At 42.4% G+C, this 17,913-nt stretch overlaps 1 protein-coding gene across 6 annotated transcripts in view; it reads left to right on the top strand.

The window, feature by feature from the left end:
• The window catches only part of FLRT2 (fibronectin leucine rich transmembrane protein 2), a 106,572-nt gene extending 89,371 nt beyond the window's left edge, over nucleotides 1-17,201 (top strand). For all 6 annotated transcript variants that reach the window (XM_061156499.1, XM_061156498.1, XM_061156501.1 and 3 more), the window contains one exon: nucleotides 10,312-17,201. In XM_061156499.1, coding sequence (XP_061012482.1) covers nucleotides 10,696-12,678 — 1,983 coding nt within the window. In that variant the 5' untranslated portion in view covers nucleotides 10,312-10,695 and the 3' untranslated portion in view covers nucleotides 12,679-17,201. The remainder of the gene's footprint in view (nucleotides 1-10,311) is intronic.
• The last annotated feature ends 712 nt before the right edge of the window (nucleotides 17,202-17,913 follow it).

Here is a 17,913-nt window from a genome sequence, read left to right as displayed (position 1 = left end):
TTCATAAAATTATACCTGAAGCTTGCATTTTCATGTAAAAAATTGATCATACTGATTTTCTGTGCTGTCTATGTGGCTTCAGGCAAATTATGTCATCTCTGTGGACTTCATTTGAGGTTGATAAAAATATCTCTGATGGGTTGTTGTGGGATTAGATAAAATGAAACATATTAAAATGCATTGGATATTAAAGAGTCTATGTTTTGTTTTTAGTCGCTAAGTAGTATCTGACTCCTTTGCAACCCCATGGACTGTATGTAGCCTGCCAGGCTGCTCTGTCCATGGGATTCTCCAGACAAGAACACTGAAGTGGGGCACCATGCCCTCCTCCAGGGGGTCTTCCTGACCCAGAGATGGAACCTGTGTCTCCTGCATTGGTAGGCAGATTCCTTACCACTGAGCCACCTGGGAAGCCCCATAAAGAGCCTACACAAAGAGTTATTTGATCTGACATGAACCTTTACTCACTCAATAACCAAGGGGCATGTCATAGCTATCTGGTAACCAGCTCCATGCCTGGCAGGGAATGGATGTTTCCTGAGTATTTCCTAAGCTGTACTTGCTGCTGGTCAGAGCATGATGAGCCTTATCTTCCATTCCGAGCAATGCATATCAAGAAAGGCATTACCAACGAAGGCATCAGCATTGCTGAGATCCTGGAACACATGAAATAGAAGTGACATTTACACGGGGAAAGGAGACAAGCTCAGAGACACAATAAAAGTCTTCACATATTTGTAAGGTTAATGTATGGAACGGTGTATGTGTCTAGATAGGAAAGAACTATGGTAAAAATAGGGAATGAAAGCCAGAGGAAGATAAAACTTGAATTCAAAAGAAGCTCCTCTCTACTAAATTAGGGACAAAAGCTCCCTGAAACAAGGGTTTTTTGTTAGTTTTCAAAATGTTTATAATAGAAATGGTACACTGAAGGCATGTTTTCCATATGTTAGATAAAATCGTCTGATTTATAGTCCTACAGCCACCATAAGATTAGCATCATCGCTTTCCCCATCTTGCATGTGAGTGAACGAGGGCATAGGGAAATGAAGTAATGTGCCCAAGTTAGCACAGCTGGTCTGGAAAAGCTATCCAAGTCAGCTGCCCCCAGAGACAGGCTCTCTCTCTTACATTGAGTTGGCCAAGAAGTTTGTTCAAGCCCTTCCATAGGATATAACAAACTTTTTGGTCAACCCAATGCAATCTCTACCTTTCTGAATCACCGTGTGCTTTTGGTTTACTTCATATGCATTACATTTAGTGTTCCCAGCAATTCCCATCACTTATTATCTCCTTATGACATAAAAAAGCCATGTTGAAAGAGGTTAAGTGTCCACTGTCCTTCCCTTAATAGAAGTGGCTGAGCTGTTGTTTCTTGTTGTCCAGTCACTAACTTCTATCTGACTCTTTTTGATCTGATGGAATGAACCTCACCAGGTTCCTCCGTCCTCCACTGTCCCTGGGAGTCTGCCCCAGTTCGTGTCCATTGCGTTGGTGATGCCATCCAATCATTTCATCCTCTGTCGTCCCCTTCTCCTCCTGCCCTCAATCCTTCCCACCATCAGGATCTTTTCCAATGAGTCAACTCTTCGTATCAGGTGGCCAAACTATTGGGGTTTCAGCTTCAGCACCAGTCCTTCCAATGAACACTCAGAACTGATCTCTTTTAGGATGGACTGGTTGGATTGCCTTGCAGTCCAAGGGACTCTCGAGAGTCTTCTCCAATACCGCAGTTCAAAGGCATCAATTCTTCAGTGTTTTACCCTTCTTTATGTTTCAATTTACCCTTCTTTATGGTTCAAGTCTCACATTTCTGCATGACTCCTGGAAGAACCACAGCTTTGACTATATGGACCATCGTCAGCAAACTGATAGCTCTGCTTTTTAATATGCCATCTAGGTTTGTCTTGGCTTTCCTTCCAGGGAGCAAGCATCTTTTAATTTCATGCTTGCAGTCACCATCCACAGTGATTTTGGAGCCCAAGAAGACAAAATCTGTCACTGCTGCCACTTTCCCCCCATCTATTTGCCATGAAGTGGTGGAACTGGGTGCCATGATCTTCGTTTTTTGAATGCTGAGTTTCAAGCCAGCATTTTCACTCTCCTCTTTCACCCTCAACTAGAGGATCTTTAATTCCTCTTCACTTTCTGCCATTAGAGTGGTATCATCTGCATATCTGAGGTTATTGATATTTCTCCTGGCTATTTTGATTCCAGCTTGTGATTCATCCAGCCTGCTGGCATTTCACATGATATACTTTGCATAGAAGTTAAGTAAGCAGGGTGACCATATACAGCCTTGTCATACTCCTTTCCCAATCTGGAACCAGACTGTTTTTCCATGTCCGGTTCTAACTTGCTTCTTAGTTGCTTCTTGACCTGCATACAGGTTTCACAGGAGGCAGGTAAGGTGGTCTGGTATTCCCATCTCTTTAAGAATTTTCCACAATTTGTTGTGATCCACACAGTCAAAGGCTTTAGTGTAGTCACTGAAACAGAAGTAGATGTTTTTTTCTGGAATTCTGTTGCTTTTTCTATGATCCAATGGATGTTGGAAATATGGTCTCTGGTTTCTCTACCTTTTCTAAATGCAGCTTGTAAGTCTGAAAGTTCTCAGTTCATGTACTGTTGAAGCCTGACTTGAAGGATTTTGAGTATAAACTTACCAGCATATGGAATGAGCACAATTGTACTGTAGTCTAGACATTCTTTGACATTGCCTTTCTTTGGGATTGGAATGAAAAACTGACCTTTTCCAGTTCTGTGGCCCTGCTGTTTTCCAAATTTCCTGATGTATTGAGGGCATCAGTTTCACAGCATCATCTTTCAGGATTATAAATAGCTCTCCTGGAATTCTCTCCTCTAAGTTTGTTCACAGAAATGCTAGTCCTAAGGCCCACTTGACTTGACACTTCAGGTTGTCTGGCTCTAGGTGAGTGACCACACCCAGATAACACCCAGTTATCTGGGTCACGAAGACTCTTTTTATATGGTTCTTCTGTGTATTCTTTCCATCTCTTCTTAATATCTTCTGCTTCTATTAGGTCCTTATCTTTTCTTTATCATACCCATCCTTCCACAGAATGTTCCCTTGATATCTCCAACTTTCTGGAAATCTCTAGCCTTTCCCATTCTAGAATGGGAATTTTCCTATGTTTCTTTGCATTTTTCATTTAAGAAGGCCTTCTTATCTCTCCTTGCTATTCTCTGGAATTCTGAGCTGAGGTCAGATTAAATTCTGGCTCTACTCAATCCTGACACCCTTTGGTCTTCCCAGGCCCCCACCTCACTTCTACCTCTCACTTGTTGGTTTGGTCTAGACACAAGAAAGACCAGTTGTCTCAACTTCCTGAAAGCAGTTTCTGATCAGTGCATGTCTGGGTGGTAGGACCCTGAAGTGATTGATCATCGGACCCATCTGGGGAAAGTTGACAAATGTCCCTGCCCAGACTTCGTTGAAGACCAGTCAAACCAGAATCTACCGGGGTAGGACCCAAAAACCTTAATGGTTCATCATCTTCCCCAAGTGTTTTTGATGACCCCTGGGGATGGGAAATCACTGGATCAAATGATGGGAAAATCTCTCCAAAAGATGAGTCTAAAAAATACCAGGTTTTTTTGTTTTTTGTTTTTTTTTCCTGCCTGAACTATGAGATGCTTAGTATCTGAGCAAATGAATGAATGACTGAACTACCTCCCTTTAAAATGGGTTGAAAAGTGTATATTCATGAGCTATGGCAAATTCCATCCTTTATGGACCATATGCTTTTTTTCCTCTTTTTTTTTTACCCTATTGGTGATGCCTCAATGAAATTCTTCTCTGTTAGTGTCTGTTCACCACTGGGCTTATGAAATATCCTAAAGACTCAGTCTTGTAGCCCTCGATTATGCAGATTTACATGAACCCCGGCGATGGTCAGTGGGAGCTCCCCAGTGGATCGAGAGCAGCCGTATGGCAGTAATAAATGTGTCCTCAAAGTTTATGCATTTGAGCTTGTAACGTTGTAACTAGTTCTAAACTTACCCCTATTATTTAAACCAATGCATTGAAATCCATGTGAGAACAACTCTTCAAATGTGTTAGAGAATTTTATGCTTGTCAGGAGAATAGTTTTCCTTCTTCTTTTTTTTGGTCCAATTTTAATGTTTTCAATTCTAGACTGGCTGGAGCCAGAAAATTGTCAACTGTTTAAATAAAGTGTTTCCTTTCTTTCCTTCCCTCCTTTCACCCATTTTCCCTTCTTTCTCTCTCTTTGTTTTAGCGAAGAAAAATATTTGTCTAATGAGAAAAACTTCAAGGGGCTTGATTAAGCTTCAGTGAATGAGATGGAAAAATGGTTTCAAGTTAGGGGGTAGCTATTGTATTTTTCTTTAAATTCCTCTGCTAATCCCCACATCTTGGCCAGCTAAGTATAGAACTCTCCTGATTGTTGTAGGGACAGTATTTATAACCTATCTAGAGGAATGTGGAAATGTGCACAAGATCTATAAATTGCTTTAGTGTTTCCAGATTGCAACAAAGACATTTGCAGTGTACTTGGGCCTATGGATTCTGCACCTGTGTGTGTCTGATTTTTAAGCACAAACATAACTCCAGAAGCTCTAAATCCGATGTGCCCAGGGACACTTTTCTAGGAGAACTCCTTGTCAAGTTAGCTTTTTCACTGGTAGCATCACTTCAGGCACTGTGTTGTCTCTTGGCATGATCCATTCAGTGCCGAACCATTTAAGATTTCATTAGGTTTGGCCTGATGTCACTATACTATGCAATCGGTGGTGCTTATTGACAATCCCTATTTTCTGTACTATGATTTTTATAGTCTGAGTTTATTAAGGGCTCCTGGAATACAAGCTCCTGGAATTAATTAAAAAAGGAAAAAAACAAAAAACAACCTTTGTAGGTAGCACTAGGAGAGAAACACTGTACAGAAAGCTTTGACCTGATTTATGTCTTTTAAATCTCAGTTTTTATGGAAAGAGTTAAATTAAAGGCGCCTGGGATAATTGCTGTTACTGTCATCTTTAACAGACAGTCAGGGCCAGGTTCTTGCTGTCTCCAAAGAGAACTGGTTGCATGTTGATTTATACTTAGGCTTTTGAAACTGTGTTTTCTGATTTAAATGAAAAGTTCTGTTTTTACCTACCATCTTCCATTAAGTCTTTCTTCATAATCTCTCCTTTCCTGGAGAGGAGACACAGTCAGTGCAATATTCAAACAAACAGGAAAGATGAAAGAAGAAAAAGAAAAAAAAACAAAAACCCACAACTTTTGCTCTCAGTATTTTAAAGTCATCTTGTAAAGCAGAATCTTTTCATATCCAACCATTATGAAGTGTCTAATGATTTTGAAACACAGGTTGGTTTCTTAGCTTCTAGAAATAGCACGGTCTCAGCGGGAAGCAGTCAGAGTTGGAGGAAAGTTGTGTGTGGTCCCAGCTCCGTTCCTTCTCTGAGCGGGCCTGGCTTTCCCCTCTGCATCCACGTTATGGCTGTCCCCGGGCAGAACTTCTGAAATCTCTTCTCCGGCTTGCACCCTCCTATCCTTCAGATCTTCACAAAGGCAATCCTCCTGCTGATATCTTCTTCCTGTTACCCCATGGACTAGATTAGAGCTTTTTATAAGGTCCCATAGCTCCCTGATGCCCTGAGGCTGGAAATCTTTACACAGCACCATAATTCCTTGCTTATTCACTTCTCTCCCCTCATTATGTTTTTAAGGCTCACAAAGTCAAAAACCGTATCAGCTATGCGTGATGGTACACTCATTCCAGTGCTCCCCCCCACAAATATCCTGGCTGAATAAATAAATGAAAAACATATTGTGTTTCCATGCTTTTTGGTATCCATGGCATGAAGCACTTTTAGGCTCTGTTTATTAGAAATTTGTCTTTAATTTACTCTATAAAACCAGAATAAAAATACTAAACTTTTAAGGTACTTGAAAGATGGGCTAGGTCAGCGACTCTTAACTGGAGGCATTTTGCCTCCCCGGGGGACTTACCTATACCTGGAGACGTCTCTGGACATTCCCAGCAGCTCCAGAGCAGAAGAATTATCTGGCTCAAAATTTGAATAGTGCTAATGTTGAGAAATCATGGAATAGCTGTCAGTACGGAGAACCTGGATGGTCAAAGCTGATTTTTATTTTACTCTACATTTTGGAGTTCACCTCTTTGGATATCATGAATCATAACAAGTACATCGAGAATAACAGTTTTATGTATTATGTCCTTGTCACATGTCTGGCCCCATACAGCTTTTCACAAATATTATCCTATTTAATCCTCTCAACAGTGCTGTGGAGTTAGGAACTATTTTATCCTCATTTTTCAAATAAGGAAACTAAGATTTAAAAGGTTTAAGTAATTTATCCAGCTCCTCGGGACCAGAGGTGGAGTGAGGACTCAGATGCTATGCTTTTGACCATTATACTCTGCTACTGTCTCTATAAATTCAGTCTCTATCTTAGGATTTCTCTTAAGAAGTTTCCAAAGCAGACTTCTCCGAAGAAGGATTTCGCCCCTTAGTATTTAGTAGGAGTTACAGCTGAAAATATGGAGATTTCAGCCTGCTTGACTTAAAAATCATTATTGCCTAGGTGGCTGCGATTTTACACTTGCACTGATTTGAACAAAGATACAGTCTACTGGCTGACATAATGTATAGACTGTCGTTGATCCAAGAATTAGAACAAGTCTACCATGCACAGTTATTTTGTGGGATTCCCAAGAAGCACAAAGGAAGCCCTGAGAGTTTGTTTTCATTCAACATTGAACTTGTCATAGCTGATCAAGACAGTGTGATCTAGATGGGGTTTTTCTCCTGTTGAGGGGGATAAACAGTGACAGTTTGCCCCATGTAATCCCATTAGGAGCTTTCTTCAGGACCACATCCTCTTCTTATGTAATTATCCAAGAACCACTGATAAGTAAAGCACACCTGCCAGAGACCAAGACCTGGGGCAAAGGGTTGGCTGCTAGGGTTTTTCTTCTCCCCTTTCAGGGAACACGATTGTAGCAAGTGGAGTATTTGCCATTTGGATGCACAGTGATGGCCCCAGCTCCATTCCTGAAAACTTTGTTGGCGCCCAATCATTATCACGGCTGTTGTTCAGTCGCTAAGTCATGTCCCACTCTTTGCGACCCCATGGCCTGCAGCACGCCGGGCTCCTCTCTCCTGCCCTGTCTCCCACAGTTTGCTCAAATTCACGTCCATGGAGTCAGTGAGGCTCTCTAGCCAACTCATCTTTTGTCGTCCCCTTCTCCTTTTGCCTTCAATCTTTCCCAGTATCAGGGTCTTTTCCAGTGAGTTGTTGCTTCAGTCATGAGTGCCTTGAGGCTATTCACGGATAAAGTTTCTAAACAAATCCTACTGTCTTCAGACATTGGTTTGCTGTTTCTAGGACCTTAAAACTGGGCTTTTAAATGCAGTGAAGAAGCATCTGTTATTTTTACATAAGAATTTGAAGACCCTGGGGAAGTTATTTTTTTCTCCCTTGGAAAATTATGTTCTTTGTGCACTACTTTCACACTTGGAAGATTCCTGTGGAATCCTCAAAAATGTGTTAGATTCTATTCTTTTAGTCTCACTTTCCTACCTCTTTTGAAGAGGAAATGCTAATAGCACCAAACAGATTTTTGTTCTTAAATAAATCACACTTCATGAGAGTGTGTTCCTCTGATTACAAATAACTCTTTTAGCTCCTACTGGCTATTAGTGTCTTTCATTCAGACATACATCTCCAAGGATCTGTTGAAGCCAAGTGATATATTTGGTCATTGTGCTACTCTCCTTATAAGATGTCATTTACATATAAGATGTAATTTGAGACCATCTCCCCGGGACCAAAGTGATTAGTATGCCTTATGCTTTTGCTCTTCTCAAATCAGTCACTTGACATGCTCTTGCATTTATTTTACATTTAATAAATTAAAGCATTTGGATGATTAAGAAAGACGGCACTGTGTTTGGAGCAGTGTTTCCCAAATTTCATTGTGCATGCCCTAGGCTCTTGCTAATGCACGCATTCTGTGTTTCCAGCCACTTCCCAGGTCAGGTTCATGTTGTTGCACCAAAGGCCACACTTGAGTAGCAGCTATGAGGGAATGTTGGGATGGTTTGATAATTTGAAACCTAAGCTAGGGATGGCATCAAGCTGATGGCATTGAATTCACTTTTCCCGCACTACCCTTAGTTTTTTTTTCTAAATTATTCAGTAAGCTTATAGGAAGATTTTTGCTAGAGGAGATCGCTCCTGTCTCCTGTGACAAAACACATATTTGTAATTTTTAACAAATTAAATAATTCTTGATTTTTAATAAAGTATCACACCCATCCTTTTTGCGTGGAAAAAAGACTCCCTCAACCAACCTCCTTTTTTTTTTTTTAAGTTTTCTGAACAACTGAAAATGTATATTACCACTTCTGGTAAGCAAAGGCATTTTTTAGATGGCTCACAATCTTTTTAATGGTAGATCAAATTTAACATTCTGGACACTTGAATAGAGGTTACTTTTTTTTTTTTCTTTTTTAACTGTGGTTAAAAACATAAACAGAGGACTTCCCAAGTGGTGCTAATAGTAAAGAACCTGCCTACAATGCAGGAGACGTAAGACATGAGAGTTCGATCCCTGAGTCCGGACAATCCCCAGGAGGAGGGCATGGCAACCCACTCCAGTTTTCCTGCCTGGAGAATCCTGCCTGGACAGGGAAACCTGGCGGGTTACCGTCTATGGGCTTGCAAAGAGTTGAACACAGCTGAAGTGACTTAGTTCTCATGCACGTAAAGATAGCCAAGGAAACAGTTTCAAATGGTTCCTCTGTGCATGAGATACAAGCTGTCTCATTACTGCACATTGGTGAGAATTAAGCGACTTCGAGCCTGCCATGTCCTGTCATGTTAGCTTATTTTATAGGGAAATCAAACCTGACATCTTTCAATTAACATCTTTACGTCTCTAATACAAAAATAGATGGAAGAGTTCTGGAGCAAGAAGGTTTGATTAGTATCTGCAGATTGCCTTTACTTCCCCAATTGTGTCTCCTGTCATTTCAAAGTTTGCTGAAAGTCCTTTTCTAGAAGCAGGAAAACACTCACAGATGGGAGGAAGGTTGCGTTGTTGAAAGATAATTTATTCCTAGTCATGAGCTTGTCAGCTCTCAAAGGAATCACACTGGTGTGTTTCATCTGTACCTAGAGGCCTCAAAAGAGGGGATAAGTGGAAATGTGTCATGGACTGGAGTTTGGTCATTCTAGGTGGTAACTCAAGTGTGAGCTCTTTGGGAGGCAGACAGAGATGAGAGGAGGCAGGGAGTGGGGAGGGAAAGAGAAGTCATCCCTCTGCCTTCACACGTGCATCTGTAGTCACCTTTCAGCTGCCTCATCACAGTGTCAGATCAAAAGGATGCATCTTTATGTTTTATGTATAGTTGATACATATTCACGTGCTTAGTAGCTTAGTTGTGTCCAACTCTTTGCGCTCCCATGGACTGTAGCCGGCCAGGCTGCTCTTTCCATGGTATTGTCCAAGCAAGAATACTGGAGTGGGTAGCCATTCCCTTCTCCAGGAGATCTCTCCCCCGACCCAGGGATAGAACTCGGTCTCCTGAATTGCAAGTGGATCCTTTACCGTAAGAGCCACCAGGGAAACCAGATGCAAAATGGGGAAAAAATTATCTAGAAAGATGCATCTTTTTCATTTATCACTTTTTTACTTGATAATTTTTTATTGAAACGTAAGTGATTTACAATGTTTTAATTTCAGGTGTACCAATTCAGTTTTTTATATATTAAAAAATGGCAAATGAAAAAGATGCATCTTTCCAAATAACTTTATCAGTCTCCATTTTGCATTTATTTATAACTGGAAAGGGTTTCACATTTTTCCACTTAAATTGTATTTTTTGCTCAGTCAGTCGTTTCATGGTGAAATATGACTGTGACCAGTTGCATTTATAAATAGTCATCCTTGATTCAGTAGATTCAGCCTCAGGCCTCTTATGCCTCTCTGTTTGGATATGCAAATAGATCTCTGAGAGAAGATGCTGACTGTGATGTAAAATTCACTGCATGATCATTGATAATGAGAGGCAACAATATGATTTTCTTTTGATGATGAAGACAAATCGTTTTCATTTCTTGAATACTTTTTCAAGTGAATTATTATTACTTAACACATCACTTAATGCCAAGTCCTGGCCTCTGGGTGTTTAGTCCCAATCACAGCATTTTTGAAAAGCCTACAGTCAGATCAGCACTTAAGCCATTGTCTACCCTTCACTGACTCTTTTCTCTCTTCTTTCCTACAACAGATTGCAGATTGAGCTTAACCAAGAAGCTCCTGGGCTGATCCACAGTGACCTAACTGACCACAGAAGAAATTCTGCCGGCCTGGTTGGGCCCCTCTTGGCCGCAGATAACTTGGCTTCACTTGTTGCCTGGGTGGAAAATTCTTCCTATTGAAATATTTTTGCACATGGAGGACAACAGCAAAGAGGCCAACACAGGCTGAGAAGACCAGAGACCTCAAGAAGATTCCTTGACCTTGGCCTTCAGGACATTTCCTCTAGTTGGAGTTCTGGACTTGAGAACCCTGTTCAATTATTTTGGTTTGGCTGTGTGCTTCTATTTTTTATTTTTATTTTTTTTACTTTTCTTTTCCCTACAGCAGTGTGTTTGATTTCTGTACTTCAGAAATGGGCCTCCAGATCACACAGGGGCCCGGCCAGGGGGCTTTTTTCCTGAAATCGTGGCTTCTCATTTCCCTGGGGCTCTCCTCCCAAGTGTCAAAATTCCTGGCGTGCCCCAGCGTGTGCCGCTGTGACAGGAACTTCGTCTACTGCAACGAGCGAAGCTTGACCTCAGTGCCTCTTGGGATCCCGGAGGGCGTCACGGTACTCTACCTCCATAACAACCAAATTAATAATGCTGGGTTTCCTGCAGAATTACACAGCATTCAGTCTGTGCACACCGTCTACCTTTACGGCAACCAGCTGGACGAGTTCCCCATGAACCTCCCCAAGAACGTCCGCATCCTCCACCTGCAGGAAAACAATATTCAGACCATTTCACGGGCGGCCCTGGCCCAGCTCCTGAAGCTGGAAGAGCTGCACCTGGACGACAACTCCATCTCCACCGTGGGCGTGGAAGACGGGGCCTTCCGCGAGGCCCTGAGCCTCAAGCTGCTGTTCCTGTCCAAGAACCACTTGAGCAGCGTCCCGGTGGGCCTTCCCGTGGACCTGCAGGAGCTGCGCGTGGACGAGAACCGCATCGCCGTCATCTCAGACATGGCCTTCCAGAACCTCACGAGCCTGGAGCGTCTGATCGTGGACGGGAACCTCCTGACCAACAAGGGCATCGCCGAGGGCACCTTCGGCCACCTCACCAAGCTCAAGGAATTCTCCATCGTCCGGAACTCGCTCTCCCGCCCGCCTCCTGACCTCCCGGGTACGCACCTGGTCAGGCTCTACCTGCAGGACAACCAGATCAGCCACATCCCTTTGACGGCCTTCTCCAACCTCCGGAAGCTGGAACGGCTGGACATCTCCAACAACCAGCTGCGCGTGTTGACTCAAGGGGTCTTTGACAACCTCTCCAATCTGAAGCAGCTCACCGCTCGGAACAACCCTTGGTTCTGTGACTGCAGCATTAAATGGGTCACAGAGTGGCTCAGACACATCCCCGCCTCGCTCAACGTGCGAGGTTTCATGTGCCAAGGTCCCGAGCAAGTCAGGGGCATGGCCGTGCGGGAGCTGAATATGAATCTGTTGTCCTGCCCCACCACGACCCCCGGCCTGCCTCCCCTCACTCCAGCCCCGAGTTCAGCTCCTCCCGTGACTCAGCCCCCCACGTTCTCCGCCCCGATCCCCAGCAGAAGCTACACACCCCTGAGTCCCACAGCATCCAAGCCTCCCACGATTCCCGACTGGGACGGCAGAGAAAGGGTGACCCCGCCGCTTTCCGAACGGATCCAGCTCTCCATCCATTTCGTGAATGACACCTCCATCCAAGTCAGCTGGCTGTCTCTCTTCACTGTGATGGCTTACAAGCTCACGTGGGTGAAAATGGGCCACAGTCTGGTGGGGGGCATCGTTCAGGAGCGCATCGTCAGCGGGGAGAAGCAGCATCTGAGCCTGGTGAATCTGGAGCCCAGATCCACCTACCGGATTTGTTTGGTACCCCTGGATGCGTTCAACTACCGGGCTGTGGAAGACACGGTGTGCTCGGAGGCCACCACCCACGACGCCTATGTGAACAACGGCAGCAACACGGCCTCCAGCCACGAGCAGACGACTTCGCACAGCATGGGCTCCCCCTTCCTGCTGGCCGGCCTGATAGGGGGCGCCGTGATATTTGTGCTCGTGGTCCTGCTCGGCGTGTTCTGTTGGCACATGCACAGAAGGGGGCGCTACACCTCCCAGAAGTGGAAATACAACCGAGGCCGGCGGAAAGACGACTACTGCGAGGCGGGCACCAAGAAGGACAATTCCATCCTGGAGATGACGGAGACCAGCTTCCAGATCGTCTCCTTAAATAACGATCAGCTCCTTAAAGGAGATTTCAGACTGCAGCCCATCTACACCCCGAATGGGGGCATTAACTACACAGACTGCCACATCCCCAACAACATGCGATACTGCAATAGCAGCGTGCCAGACCTGGAGCACTGCCATACGTGACGGACAGACGCCGAAGCGGACGGACACGGAGACTCGAGAACACACACGTGTGTGCACATAGAGACACGCGGATTACATTTGATAAATGTTACACAGATGCATTTGTGCATTTGCATACTCTGTAATTTATACGGTGTACTATATAATGGGATTTAAAAAAAAAAAAAGTGCTATCTTTTCTATTCCAAGTTAATTACAAGCAGTTTTGTAACTCTTTGCTTTTTAAATCTTAAAAAAAAAAAAAAAAAAAAAAAAATAGTTGCTGAAGTACTGTGCAGGGTTGTACAATGAGAACCCAATGCCAGGGTGAAAGAATGAGTGATTCTTCCTCCTGATGCAATTCGCCACTTCACTGTGGATGCTTCAGAACAAATTCGTTTCCTAGAGTTGGTGGTCAGATAAAAGGGCAGGTTAAAGTGGACTCATCAGAGTAGGGCAGATAATAGTCTTAAAACAAGAAATGCACCCCAGATATCTTCATACTATTTCTATACTTCTGGGTCTGGAAGAAAAGCGAAAGCTTGTAGAACCTAAGAAAGGAGGTAGTCACCCTGTTTTGACCCAAAGGAGGAAATGCAGAAGGCATCTCTGGAGGAAGTCAGTTCCTATGAGATAAGTTAACCCATCCTGGCAGAATCCAGAAAATGAGACAAGATTTGAAAAGACCTTTGAATCCAGGGGTTGGCTTTCTGACTGGGAACTTGAAAAATCACCCTTCAGGCTCCCCTGGCCCTATGTGAAACAGAAACCTGAGTCTGATTTCAGTCATCTTCGGGGCAGGTAGGATATTCCAGCAAGAAAACTCCCTTTAAAAGTGTTACTATTCAAATTATACATCAGGTTGAATCACATTCAACAGAGATATATTCTAGAATACTTTTTTAGAAGAGGCTAATAAAATAATGGGAAGAATTATATTGAATGGAATTATTTTTGATAATGAGAATTATTTGGGTAGATTCACTGCAGCTATGTCAACATGATATTTAGACCCACAAGGGATCAATGTTTGGAACTGGTTATTTTAAAACTGAACTGGTACTGAACTGGTTATTTTAAAACTATTGATACCCTTTAGACAAAAGCACGTAATCAGTGGTCCCATTATACTGTATCAACTAACTTTGTTAGTATCATGTTGAAATAGCTTGAATTAATACCTTTATCCCCTTGGAAATTCTTGTCTTCCAATCACCTCACGTATATTTTCATAATTAGCTGTTGATGATACATTTGTTGGTCACCCCTCTGCTAAAAAAATTGAAAGAAAACTATGGATGCCAGTCTTGGTTGCACAAAATATCCATACTCACTTTAAAATGTATACTAATTCTCCCTGCTAATAGCTCTGTAAAGACACATCAAAGCTGGCAAAATACCGTATATTTTTTTTAAAGCAATACTGTGTCTCCACCTTGAACTGACTTTGATCCGCTTCCATTTTTTTTAAAATTTCATTTATTCTTTTTAAATTGTGGATGTTCCTCTTCTTTGGGAATTGTGAGGGATGATCAATCTTATATTAACAGGATAACAGATGAAAAATGAACAAGTCTGGGAGGGAAGGCTTGTTCCCCTAATCTTGGCAGCGCAGGGCATTGAGCAGAGGGCATAGAGAAGAGAAGGATGTCCAGGCTTCATTCTAAATACTTTTTGAAGCAAAGTCCATCTTCAGAAAGCATGTATAATGTCCTCCTCTCCATCCCTTAGATGTAGAAGGGCTATCGATCACATACACACCTTATCTAAAAAGTACACCCTTGGAAAATTCTTTTGAAAAGCAAATTTAGGCATTTCACTGTGTTGCATATTTCCTTGATCACTGGTCATTATTTTAGGAACCCATGATGTTAACGTCACAATCATGTTGCTTTGGCTTTCTCTGTCCCTCTTACTTTTAACAAAATAGAACTGTGATGTGTCTTCTTTGTAAAAGTTTAGGTATAAAATGCTATGCAAGTTTTTCTTTATAGTAAGAGCTTTATTTTCTTTAATAATATATCCCCAAGTAGTATGTTTTAATCTCCCTTGTCCCTCAGAATAAGCCGAAAATATAACTGAAGTTATAGTGTTGCAGACACAAGAATCGAAACTGTGCAGTCAAGCTGAAATTAACTATGAATTAATTTGAATTAATTCTAAAGTGACGTTGGTTTTCATTTTAGTCTATTAGCTAGCTCATTTTGACTGTTGCTTTTTTAAAGCTAGGTCCACACAGTGAAGGGAAAAGACAATCTGTGAAAACGATTAGTGTAGCAGTAAGCCATCCGAAATGCAGGACCATGACACGGGGCTTTGTGTATTTAACTGGATAATTCCCTTCCACTGTCCTTTTCTCCTTGGCTGTGTAGATAAAAATATGTGTTCAAATGATGGTACTTTGATTTTTGAAGTTTCTTTTTTGTCCTTTTATCTACAAAATAATCATTCTCATTTATTTGTATTGTGTGTATAACCTCCAGTGGGATATGTGGCTGCTGAAACAAATGTCTTTGCTTTGAGCCAAGAAGACCAAGGTTAGGGAGGTTTCTATAATGTCTTATGAGATCCGCAGAATTATCTGGGGCTTAAGTCCTATGATGGAGACCTGGTCATGTGAAAAGATTAGGATGATCTGAAATGGTTCTTTTGCTAGAAGGCATTCCTAGGAGGAGATAGAATCTAGTTAGAGGCTTAATTCTAAGCTTGTGTACAACATGACAGAGCCTGCTCAAACCAAGATTGGTCTCCCATTTGTAACAGCATACCTGGGACTCTCACCCGAATCATAATAGAAAAGCACATCACGGAATCTGCACTGTCTTACATGTCTTAGGAAAACCACTGAAGGACCATCAGTGGCAGATTCTGCTTTGATTGGCACTTTTGTCATGGGAATGTTTTGCTGATACATCTGTATGTTGGACCTCTCTTGTGCTCATCATTATTATGCATTTTGAGGTTACCAAGAGTCAAAATTAAAGGAGCAGGACAAGACCAGGAACAAAGCCATACTTTCCAGTTGATAAAGAGCTTGATGCTTGTCTGACCCAATGGGAGTGACGTCAGATACAATGTGTCTACTTTTAGAGCTAGTAACTGTTATTGTGCAGAAGAAATTCCAAAAGGAAAAGGCATAACCAGGAGCACACAGATATTGCTGACCATTATTCATACCCAGGGTTGTCATGGATACCTACTCATTTAGGGAGACGTGTTTGAACGTGGAGAGGCCCCTAGCTTCCTTCAAACTGCCAAATGCATCAGCAGCTCATCACATGGGACAAGCAAAAGCAGAGAGAAAAAAGGGTTCCCCTGCCTATTTCTCTTGTGTGAAAAGTGCAAAAAAGTCTACCGTGAGAAATCATGCAATTTCTAGTTATCTGGATGTTTGTTGAATATTTATTGGATGTTTTCCCTGAGATTTAAAAAAAAAAAAAAAAAAAAAGGTATAATGTGACCAGTCTGGTAAAAAGGATGAATAAAATAGCTAATATTATGGCTCCATTTCCTACTGGATCATAATGGTCCTAGTCATTCCACAGGAATCAGAACTTCTTTCCCACTGAGAAGGACAAAGTCTGGGTGTTGTGAGCAAAGTATCCATTCCAGACACAAGGTGATACACTTGCTCCCCACAGGAAGCAGATGGCTTGGTCAGCTAATCTCACTTGCAGCATCCATTGCAACCTTAGACCTAGAAGTCATCAATTTCCATTACTTCTTTGCTTGTAACATTTTTCTCACTACCTTATGAAAAGGAGACAGTGTTTCACTTTAGAACAGGAGAATCATGGTTTTGCTCATGATTTACCTTTCCAACTGCATGGGAAAGCAGAACAGAAAAGAGCTTCCCAAAGAGGAAGAGATATGCAAAGCAAGCCCCAGACCTCCTTCTTTAGTAGTCTTGTCCAGCCTTGCCTGAGGCACTTTCTTTAAGTCATGTAGGGAGCAGTAGTTTACCCCCCTTCTCTAATTTCTTCCCGAGCGAGGGTGAAAAGAGAGCTGACAAACGGGGTGCTTGTCCCTGATTATGGGAGACAGTTTTGTACACATGGGATCCTGTTGTTATAACAAAAAATCACCTTCTCTTGCTATAGTTTTAGTTTTTCTAGCAGCACAGTCACCAGAAGAGCACAAAGCAAGGCCATCACGACAGGCATTTTGAAGCTAGTATCACACACACACTTGCATACATGCACACGCACACCACGCACCGGGGTGTTCACAGTTACATCCTCGGGATGGAAGATGTATAACCCTTTCTGAGGCAAGGTGAAGGCGCCGCCCCCGTGTCTGTCCTAGGACCAGTATATAGCCACTGACGGTGAATCCTCATGATGGGTTTTCGTTTGAGCCACAGCCGATTCGCTCCTGGTTTCTGTGGTGTGTTCTCGCTGACGAGGGGCTGCAAGGGGGCTGGGAGAGCGCATCACATGTCCTCTGAGGCCGACCGCGCCGCACACTTTGTTAACTAGATGCTTCACTCTACACGATACAGTACCTTGTTGATATATTCAGTAAAGGCTTATTTTAAAAAGAAACCTCATTGTGTTTATCTGAGTAAGTTCATTGGGTTACGGCCCATCATTTCTGGGTTCAAGTCAAAGAGAAATGAGAGACGCTTCCGGATGCTGGAGGTTGAGAAGGCTGGAGGAGGTAATAGGGTTTTTCACTTTCTCTTACCTTGAACACAACTTCTGTGTGTTAAGGCCATTTGACTCCTGTTTTGTGTGAGGGCTTTATATGAAATTGTCATGCTGTTTTCTACTTCCTGACTAAACTGTTATGTTCCTGTGAATATCTTTTGAATATACACACCTACCTGAGCATATTATTTTATGTTTGTGAAATCTGTGTTTAGAATATAGATAAATACCAATGTAGTCACCTCATCAGAATAGTCATTTTCCCTATTTCATAATATATCAATTTAAAATGTCATTTCACTTAAGAATGCTCATGGTACTTTCTTCTTCAGAATTGTTTATGGCTCATCCACCCATCCGTTCACTGAGCACTCATGAAAACGTGTTTATTCCTATGCTCAAGTTCAACTCGGGATTAATCTCCTGATTTTTCCTGAACCCCCTTTCTCTGATCCCTCTTGGCCTTTTACTAATAGTGTATTTGACAGAGACGGAACTAGGAAATAAAATGATGACACTCCAGTTACTAGTATTAATGATTTGCAGAATCTCTGTTGGGGAATTAACTATGAAAGCGCAAGCAGGTGATCCATATTACATTTGGGAG

This window comes from Dama dama, chromosome 12, assembly GCF_033118175.1.
Source record: "Dama dama isolate Ldn47 chromosome 12, ASM3311817v1, whole genome shotgun sequence".
NCBI classification, from domain to species: Eukaryota; Metazoa; Chordata; class Mammalia; order Artiodactyla; family Cervidae; genus Dama; species Dama dama.
This window is presented reverse-complemented; position numbering and strand designations above follow the sequence as displayed.